The 9,950-nt window shown below is 45.9% G+C and overlaps 1 protein-coding gene across 2 annotated transcripts; it reads left to right on the plus strand.

Moving 5' to 3' along the window:
- Positions 1 to 211: 211 nt before the first annotated feature.
- Positions 212 to 5,215, plus strand: KRT1 (keratin 1). 2 transcript variants are annotated; one of them, XM_035002593.1, is made up of 9 exons: positions 212 to 766; positions 1,760 to 1,974; positions 2,304 to 2,364; positions 2,781 to 2,876; positions 3,041 to 3,205; positions 3,338 to 3,463; positions 4,033 to 4,253; positions 4,727 to 4,761; positions 4,854 to 5,215. In XM_035002593.1, exons 1-9 carry the CDS (start codon positions 212 to 214, stop codon positions 5,213 to 5,215), a joined length of 1,836 nt encoding a protein of 611 aa, XP_034858484.1. The 2 variants fall into 2 exon arrangements, with proteins under 2 accessions (XP_034858484.1, XP_034858486.1); XM_035002595.1 differs by lacking the exons at positions 4,727 to 4,761; positions 4,854 to 5,215 and having other exon boundaries at positions 212 to 287; positions 336 to 494; positions 552 to 766; positions 4,033 to 4,257.
- Positions 5,216 to 9,950: the final 4,735 nt, after the last annotated feature.

Here is a 9,950-nt window from a genome sequence, read left to right on the forward strand (position 1 = left end):
GTTAGGTGTGTAGTGTTTCTCGTATTGTTGAGGCTCGTAAAAATCTTGTATGGCTGCAGGCAAACCAAACCCTTGACAGGCTCTGTGTCCCGCTGACTCGAGGACCAAGCCCATGCACTCCCTGTATATAAGGAACAGTCTCTGTGCTTGGGGTAGAGGAGTGTGAGCTCCTTTCCTTTTCCGACTTTGCTCCAACTCTCTCCAAGGCAGCATGAATCGAAACTTTAGTTCTAGGTCTGGGTTCCGGAGTGGAGGGGGCTTCAGCTCTGGCTCTGCCGGAGCGGTCAGCTTCCAACGCAGGACCACTAGCAGCTCTGTGCGCCACAGCGGGGGAGGTGGTGGGAGATTTTCAGGGGGAAGATGTGGAGGTGGTGGTGGTGGTGGCGGTCGTTTTGGAAGTCGAAGCCTTGTCAACCTTGGTGGCAGTAAGAGTATCTCCATAAGTGTGGCCAGAGGAGGTGGACGTGGTGGTTTTGGTGGTGGTTATGGTGGTGGTGGCTTTGGGGGTGGTGGCTTTGGGGGTGGTGGTTTTGGTGGTGGCGGCTATGGAGGTTTTGGCAGTGGAGGTGGTTTTGGTGGAGGCGGTTTTGGTGGAGGCGGTTTTGGGCCTTTCTGCCCCCCTGGTGGCATACAGGAAGTCACCATCAACCAGAGCCTTCTGCAACCCCTTAATGTGGAGATTGACCCTGAGATCCAAAGAGTAAAGACTCAAGAAAGGGAGCAAATCAAGATACTCAACAACCAATTTGCCTCCTTCATTGACAAGGTGAGTTTATCTGCTCAGTGCACACGTGGAGGGCTGCTCTTGGTCCATTTGGGATTGCTTGGGTTTCAGCCTCAAGTTTCTGTTTGGATATTTTGTGGAATTGTCTTCTAGGAGATGTTATAAGTATTCTTGTGAATGATTCTAATGACTAAACTCTCTCTTGAACAAAGAGGTCGTGGGCTACATAAGTGTGGGTCAATGTGACGTCACCTTCAAGTGTCTTTTCATTCAGCTCTTGAGCTGAATTGGGACTTACATATGGTGAATGAAGGCAATAGAAATGGGGCTAACTCAGCTCTCTAGGGTGCAAATGAGAGTTCTGGAAAGGTCTTCCTAACCGTAAAAAGGGAGTTGAGGGTGAATAGAGTGCACTGTGATATTGTAGCAGAAAGGATGTAGTAAGTTGCACCAAACATCTTTTGCTTTCAGGAGGGGAGCTCTGCCCTCTGAAAATGTTACCTTGGTACAAGTTTTTTTTTTTTTTTTTTTTATACTTATACTGTCAACTCAAAGTTATCCACAATAGATTCCAAATTCTATTTTGGATTTCCCCAACATACCTCTGAATGTGTGAATGCTTACAGAATGCATACCAATGTTTATGGCAATCTACCTAAAAAGGTTGAAAGGCAAATCTCTTAAGCATCATGTAACCGCTTCAAGTGTAATTGCAGTAATTTTATATAGGGCTTTGCTGTTTGGTATTTGTCTAGTTACCCCCCTTCGAAAGTTCTAGCTGCAACAGTATAAAAATTACCCTTCTCAGGAAATCAAATCTTCTGTGAATTAACAGTGAGTTAGATTTTGTTATTAAAAAAATGATGCTAACTTGATCTTCTTCCTATTTCTCTGCCATGGCCAGGAAAAGAGGACTTGAAAGAACAAATTCTTTTCCAAACGAGGCATGGGTCTCACTGTGGGGTAGCTTATGGCACTCAGTGGCCAGTGGACTCCATTTCTGCATCCGTCGGTAATGGCGGCTTGTGTTCTCAGGTGCGATTCCTGGAGCAGCAGAACCAGGTGCTGCAAACAAAATGGGAGCTGCTGCAGCAGGTAGACACCTCCACTCGGACCCACAGCTTAGAACCCTACTTTGAGTCCTACATCAACAATCTTAGAAGGAGAGTGGACCAACTGAAGAATGACCAGTCTAGTATGGATTCGGAATTGAAGAACATGCAAGACCTGGTGGAAGATTACCGGAACAAGTAAGGAAGACTGGCCAGGCAATCCTTGACTTGTGTTCTAAAATATTTCCTGGAAGTGGCAAGCTAAGGCTATGAGTCTTAAGCTAAGACTGTATGTAGTGATATCTTTTGTTAGGTTAGAGATCAATTAATTTGGCATTTTCAGAATTCTTCCTCTTCTCAGAAGCTGGGAACAGCTTAGCAGTTTTGTTGCTCAGGAGGAAGAGGTGGCCAAGCTGTCCTAGGCTAATAACAGGAGGCAATGACAGCTGATGCCAATCTCGGTTGGGGAAGCTGAACTTGAGGTCTCACCTTCTCCAAATATCGAAATCCCTCTGATTTCCTTGTAGGTATGAGGACGAGATCAACAAGCGGACAAATGCAGAAAATGAATTTGTTACCATCAAGAAGGTGAGCAAATCTGTAGAATGGACCTCACATCTGAAATAAAGAATATAAGAGGGTCTCCAATTACTAAGCAGAAGGAAGTCATGACGTGGAGAACCTGGTGGGGGGCCTGATGAATAGCCCACTAGAGTTTGCCCCCCACATTATCATGGACCTGGGCTTATCCAGGCTATTTGCTTCTCCAGCTCTCTCAGGCCTTCATGGAGGAGGCAGGGAGGCAAGTTTTCAGCGACTCAGGCGAGCTGTCCTGTGATTGTGATTCCAAGGGGTGGGGCAGTCTAGGGATTGTGATCCGCCTGGAGTAGGAAGGTGTGGAGGAGACTCCAAATGCTTGTTCTACTTGGAGAGGCCCCTTACAGCTGGTAAGAGGGACTTGCCCTGGGAAGAACATGACTTCACGATGTCCATTATTCCTCTAGGATGTGGATGCTGCTTATATGACTAAGGTGGACCTTCAGGCCAAAGTTGACAACTTGCAGCAGGAAATTGATTTCCTCACAGTGCTCTACCAGGCAGTAAGTCCTCTGCTTTTGACCATGTTTACCCAAATGAAGAGCCTCTGAGCCTACGCCCATCACTATCCAGAAGAACAAAGATACATCTTCCATCTCCTGACTCCCCCTCTAAGTTGTGTTTTGTTTTAACACTGTAAGAGTCACTGAACTAATATGTCTTGCAGGAGCTGTCTCAGATGCAGACTCAAATCAGCGAAACCAATGTCATCCTGTCCATGGACAACAACCGCAGCCTGGACCTGGACAGCATCATCGCTGAGGTCAAAGCTCAGTATGAGGAGATCGCCCAGAAGAGCAAGGTTGAGGCCGAGACACTGTACCAGACCAAGGTGAATGAGCCGAATGTCTAGCCAGTTTTCCTGAAATGTCTTGTCTTGCTGTCCTGTGTTTTCTCTTATATTTGTATGTGTGAGCCATGGTATGCTCTGCCACATCTAATTGACTTTATGCACCATCTTTAGTATGAAGAGCTCCAGATAACTGCTGGCAAACATGGGGACAATCTGAAAAGTACAAAGATGGAGATTTCAGAGCTGAATCGGATGGCCCAGAGACTTCGATCTGAAATTGATAGTGTTAAGAAGCAGGTACTTGTTCCTTCCTTCTACTGCTCAGCTATAGATATATGGCATTGGGGAGGGAGGCTCAGGTAACTGGAGGACACTTTCCTAGTGTTGAATCTTGCAATCTGCTCCAAGCCTTTGGTGATCATTCTGATTTCCACAATTCAGCTTTTGTGCTGGGTTCTCTTTAGGGAAGCTTGTGAAAATGAGCTGGCAGAGAAATGGATGTGATGGTCATGAGTGATCTAGCTCATGATGCAAAGACGTGGTGAATGAGAGGAAAGGCGGCCAGGAGGTTTCAGGGTAGGAGTTTAGAAGAATGTCAGGTGTGTAAGGGTTAGAGAAGCTTCAAGTCAGGGCCAGGAGAGGCTGCTGCCTTCCCTTTAAGGGCTTTTAAGGAAGTAACGCAGTGACGAGCTATCCAGAGGCAGTGATGTCTTATCCAGAGCCATGAGTTGACTTAAAACTGTTGTGATTCTGCTGGACCCAGGGTAGCAGCCTCACTGAGGTGGACAGAGGAATCTGAGATAAGAAGGCAAGGGTGGGATTAGGTGATAGGACAGTGTGTAACATATGGGCTTCTCCTCTCTTAGATCTCCGCGCTGCAGCAGTCCATCAATGATGCCGAGCAGCGTGGTGAGAATGCCCTCAAAGATGCCCAGAGCAAGCTGGCCGAGCTGGAGGATGCCCTGCACAGGGCCAAGGAGGACATGGCCCGCCTGCTGCGTGACTACCAGGAGCTGATGAACACCAAACTGGCCTTGGACATGGAGATCGCCACCTACAGAACCCTTCTGGAAGGAGAGGAAAGCAGGTGAGGACAGAACCCTGGGCAGTTTGGCCATTTCTTATGGTGCTTCTTCCCTTGTAAGCTGACTGCTATCCAGCATGCAGCCAAGAGGCTGCAGCTTGTCCTGGGTAGGGGGAGAGGAGAGGTATAGGGCACAGGAGGAAAGACTTGGTCTTTTTGGGACCTCAACTTTGTTTGGAGGGCTATCACATCTCCATGAAGCGCTTTGAGAAGGAATAATCTATTCTCCATCTGGGCTGGCTCAGATGTCATCTGGCCTAAAGGTAATGGCACTCACTTCAAGACTCTCGTCTATCTCGTCTCTCTTCCATGGAGATTTCTCTCTGTGTTCGTGCTGAGAAGATGGCAGAAGTTTGGGAGGCCAAGGGGACTGGATCGGGTTTCAGATCAAGTGGGGAGGAGGAGCCCCAAATGGGGAGAATCTCTGCCTCGGCAGCTGGAGAGTCATGAGGGATTTGCTTTTCTTCCTCCTACAGGATGTCAGGAGAGTGTACCCCGAGCGTGAGCGTGTGTAAGTACAAGCTGCTTTCCCGGGGGGCACGTGCAGGTTTTGCTGGGCTGGAAAGGGAGGTGGGCTGACGATAACTGAGTGTCCCCTTGCAGCTGTGAACACCAGCCACACCACCATCAGTGGAGGTGGTGGCCGAGGAGGCGGGGGTTTCAGCTCCGGAGGCGGCGGCAGCGGCGGTGGCTATGGTCTTGGAGGCGGCAGTTACGGTTCTGGAGGCGGCAGTTATGGCTCTGGAGGCGGGGGCGGTGGCAGTTACGGCTCTGGAGGTGGCGGCGGGGTTGGCTATGGCTCTGGTAGCAGCAGTGGGGGCCACAGAGGCGGCTCTGGAGGGGGCAGCTGGGGTTCTGGAGGGAGCGCCGGAGGCCGGGGATCCAGCTCTGGCCGTACCAAGACCTCTAGTGGCAGTTCCAGCGTGAAGTTTGTTTCCACCAGCTATTCCAAAGCAGTCAGATAAAGAGGTGTCCTCCATCCTGTTAGCTCTCCCTCTCCATCACTGCCAAATATGCTTGGCAAGACCAAGGTCAGTTGCCCCAGCCTCATTGGAGAAAAGAGCTTTCATTAGTTACACCAGTTCACCCCAGTTCCCCAGCTCTTTCCTATCTTCTCTGCTTCCCAAAGAAGTTTTTAGATCAGTGGCACTCTCAGCCCCTCTGGCTATGACCCTGCTTTGTGCTTCACCCGAGAAACAGTTCAGCAATGACCACTACACACATTACATTTCAAAGCACCTCCTTAAGTCAGCCAGATGAGGGCTGGTTAGAACCATAGCTTCTTTGCTGTTCATGGAGCACATGCTCTGGACACTCCTTAATACCCTCTTTCTTGGAGCAAGCTCTGTGCTGCTTTGGTTTTGTATATAAAGTGTGAACAAGTTGATTGTCTTTTGTGGAGAGGTCTTAAACTCCCCCCTTCCTTGTATTGCTGCAATAAACTGCATTTTGAAATTCTCTCTGAGTCTCAATTTCCTTTGTTCATGGCACTGTCTGTCCTGAGTGGGTGCTTTGTGGGAGGCAAAGAAGACCTTGGAGCCATGTAGCATATGGGGGAGTTGGGACACATGAAAATGATGGGCAAGATGGGGACCCTGGTCAGGCACCATTCATCTTTAAGCATTTGATAGTTAAATACAACACACTCTTTCCCAGAGTGTGCAGATGTCATGGAGAAATGGAGAGACTGGAGTATTCATCCAAGAAACTTTTATTCGTCTGAGACGTCTTTCTTGGAAAGGGCAGTGAGCAAGGAGTTTGGGAAGGAGGAGTTTGGTATTGAGAAGAAAGGAAAGTATGGTGTGGAAAAGTAATTGGTCATGTGGAACAGTCAGTGATGAGAAGGGCATGGGTACCACAGGTGCTACGGCCAGAATACAGACTTTGGCTTGGGAGTTCAAGAGCCAAGAGTGGTCATGTATCCATTTCTCCTCTTTCAGGCCCCTACCCAAAGCTCTGTTCAATCTAAGAAGTTCAGTTGTGCACATATAGCTCATATTTGTGAAGTAGTTCAACGGGAAAGCATAGTGATCAGAAGCATGGGCATTTGGACTCAGATATTCTTGGGTTTGGATCTTACTACCTTATTTACTAGCTTTGTGATAATGTGCAAGTTACAGACCTCTCTGTACCTCAGTTTTATTATCTCTAAAATGGGGATAACATGCCTTCCTTGTGGGAATTATTGTAAGGATTAGCACTGGTATTTTTGATAGTGCCATTTTTGATAGTAATGCTGCTGCTGATCTGGCTATTGTAACATTGCTTGTTGGTCTCTAGACAGCTCAGTAGATGCTTGCTCTAAAGACCAATGAACATCAGCTTCCAAGGGGTTCTATGACCATGAAAAGGTCAGTCAACTTTCCTGAAGATTAATTTTCATAACTTCCAATTAAGAAAAGTCTTCCTAGCTCTAGTGTCAACCAGAACTGAAGGGAATAAAGAGAGTATAGATCAACAAGAGTATAATGTAAATACAACCTGGTGAGGTATATCTCTCCTCTCCAATCCTGTCTGGACTGATGTGAAAAAGAACAAACTTCAATTCAGAGAAACTAGGTTTAAGCTACTGTGGTATTTAAGGGGCGGGTTAAGGAAAATAATCCACAGCTCACTGGATGTGTGGATCCTTGGACAAATCAGTTGGCCTTTCTGAGCTTCACTTGCCTTGTAGATAAAATGGGGATGAGACTATTTGCTTCTGGACGTCAAGAGGATAAAATACATAATGTGAAATGCTTTGTGAATTGTGAATAAGTTATACAGAAGTAGTTGCATGAAATTAAAAGGGAGTGACAAAGAAGTAGAAGACAGCTGGCTGTCGAGGGCACCAAGGAGGGAAATGCCTTGGCATGGTCACTGTGGCCCAGAGACAGCTCTGTAGTGATGTAGAATTGATTTTGGTAGTGCACCCAATTTGAATCTGCTTCTGAGGACTAATATTTGTGAACTAAACACATAAGTGATGGATGTGTGAACCATAATGCCCATGTATTAGTTCGTCACATATTCAGTGACTGAAATACCAGAGCTCCCCATCCTGTTATCAAGATACCTGACTAAACTGAGTTAGTCAGAATAGGTGGCGTGGTGATTATTGATTTAGAACAATGGGAGTTGAGTGGCCTTGAGGGAGATGGTTTACTTTCCTCCACGGGAGAGAAGACTTCTGGGGCCACTAGATACAACACCTGGGATACTACTGAGTGAATGAACCAATGAGAGTGTTCTAGTACTCTGGCACACATTTTCTAACTTCTTTCTTATGTTACAACTTTCTTTAGTTATATTTTACATTGGAGATACTCTTGTTCATCTTGTTTGGACTTGGGTTTTCTTGGTAAGGTCAGACATAAAACACAGACCCTATAATTTACAGTGAGACTTATCAAAACCTGTCAGGTCAGAGGACTAAATGAAAACCATGTGTAGGTCAGTATATAATTAGTTGAAGAACTAAATCGACTAATATGAAGTGCATTAGTACTAGAGAGACAGCAAGGAAAAATCTGGGATTCCATTCAGTTCAACAAACAGTTCCTACACACATACTATGTGTCAGGGACAAGTCCACATGTTTGGGGATACTATGATGAGCAAGACATGGCTCTTGCTGTCAAAGAGCTCAGAGGCTTGGGTGTTGGGGTGTAGGCATATGTGCTGTTACAATGCACCCGACCCAGGTGATGATAAACACACACATAAGGTGTAGAAATGATACATACGGAAGGGATGCATGCAGGGTTTTAGAGGATAAACAGGAATTTGTTGGGCAGACAAGGCAGAGAAGGACACTCCAGACAGAAGGAATAATATGGGTAAAGACATGGAAGAATGAAATTACATGAAGTGTTTGATCATCTGAAGGAGCATGAAGTTAGTGACAAGAAATAAGGGCGAACAATGTTTATAGCAGCAATGTCCACAATAGCCAAACCATGGAAAGAGCCAAGATGTCCATCAACAGATGAATGGATAAAGAAGATGTGGTGTATATATACAATGGAATATTATGCAGCCATCAAAAAACCCCGAAGTCTTGCCATTTGCAACAACGTGGATGGAACTAGAGGGTAATATGCTGAGCGAAATAAGTCAATCAGAGAAAGACAAGTATTATATGATCTCACTCACTGATATGAGGAATTCTTAATCTCAGGAAACAAACTGAGGGTTGCTGGAGTGGTGGGGGGTGGGAGGGATGGGGTGGCTGGGTGATAGACATTGGGGAGGGTATGTGCTATGGTGAGGGTTGTGAATTGTGTAAGACTGATGAATCACAGATCTGTACCTCTGAAACAAATAATACATTATATGTTGAAAAAAATAAAAGATAGTAGGAAGGGAAAAATGAAGGGGGGAAATCGGAGGGGGAGAAGAACCATGAGAGACTATGGACTCTGAGAAACAAACAGGGTTTTAGAGGGAAGGGGGGGTGGGAGGATGGGTTATTCTGGTGATGGGTATTAAGGAGGGCACGTATTGAATAGACCACTGGGTGTTATATGCAAACAATGAATCATGGAACACTACATCAAAAACTAATGATGTCAAGTATGGTGACTAACATAACATAATAAAATAAAATAAAATAAAACAGAAAAAAAAAAAAGAAATAAGGGTGAAGAGTTCATTAGATCCACTCAGAAAGGACCTTCCTTGTAGGCATCAAAGGAATCTGGGCTCTAGTTTGTGGGTCAGAAATTCTTAGGTGCGGTTTTGGACCTATGGGCTTATTGCAACCTACTATGTACTGGGACAATGGAAGATGGAGGGATTGTTTTACTGCTGGTGGAATAAAAATTGAGCATGGACCACAGTTTGTTTTGTACATGAGTATCCCATAAGAAATCTGGTCTGCTTATGGGAGATCTGCTCATGGAAATGCCTCCCCCCCAGGTATTTAGGGGCTAAAACAGCTATTATAGGTGAGAAGGAGCCAGTGAAGGGATTTAATAGGAGACTGGCATGGTCAGATGGGTGTTTTAAAGGAATCACTCAGGCTAGATTGGAGGGGACCATAGTGGAGTGGGAAGACTTGATAGGGAATAATGGCAAAGGTGCAGGCAAAAGATGATAAAGTCTCACACCTTAAGTGCAGGTCCTTAGAGGTGGGTGGGTGGCCAGAAATGAGGGTGCAGATCGGCATTCCACAGGTAGTTAGGATTCAAATTATCAGGACTTTGTGATGGGTTGGTATGTGGGTTGGGGATGGGTGACACAAAGGGAAGAGTGAGGAATTCTCCACGTTTCTGACTTGGGTAATAACAGATAATGTAGCAAGAGGGCTAGTGTGGAGAAATGATGAGTTAGGTCTTTTGAGGTGCCTCTATTCTATCCATGTAATTATTGGGGCTAAAGGTGTAAACTGAACTTCATCAAAATCTGAAAGCTAAACTATGAGATAACTCAGGAAGGAGTAGAGGGAGAATTGCGGAGAACACGCAGTAGGAAAGTAAAACAGACATGGGAGGAGCTTGCTCAAAAGGAGAAAATTTAAAGGCCATGAGACCAGACACAATTCTTTGGGGGCTCTCCAGCCAAGACAGTGGGGTCCCCCAGATCTAGTGATAACCTCTCAAAATCTTAGACTCCCATATTTCTTTCTTTCTTTTTTTTTTATGATTTTATTTATTTGTCAGAGAGAGAGAGAGAGCACACAAGCAGGGGAGAGGCAGGCATTGGGGCTCGATCCCAGGA

The sequence above is a fragment of the Mirounga leonina genome, unplaced genomic scaffold (genome assembly GCF_011800145.1).
Source record: "Mirounga leonina isolate KUSES-001 unplaced genomic scaffold, KU_Mleo_1.0 Mir_126, whole genome shotgun sequence".
NCBI classification, from domain to species: Eukaryota; Metazoa; Chordata; class Mammalia; order Carnivora; family Phocidae; genus Mirounga; species Mirounga leonina.

Coding starts and splice junctions, on each gene's coding strand:
- KRT1 (XM_035002593.1), top strand. CDS start 212: ATGAATCGAAACTTTAGTTCTAGGTCTGGGTTCCGGAGTGGAGGGGGC. Junction 3,206..3,337: donor AGACACTGTACCAGACCAAG/GTGAATGAGCCG, acceptor CACCATCTTTAG/TATGAAGAGCTCCAGATAAC. Junction 4,762..4,853: donor TACCCCGAGCGTGAGCGTGT/GTAAGTACAAGC, acceptor GTCCCCTTGCAG/CTGTGAACACCAGCCACACC.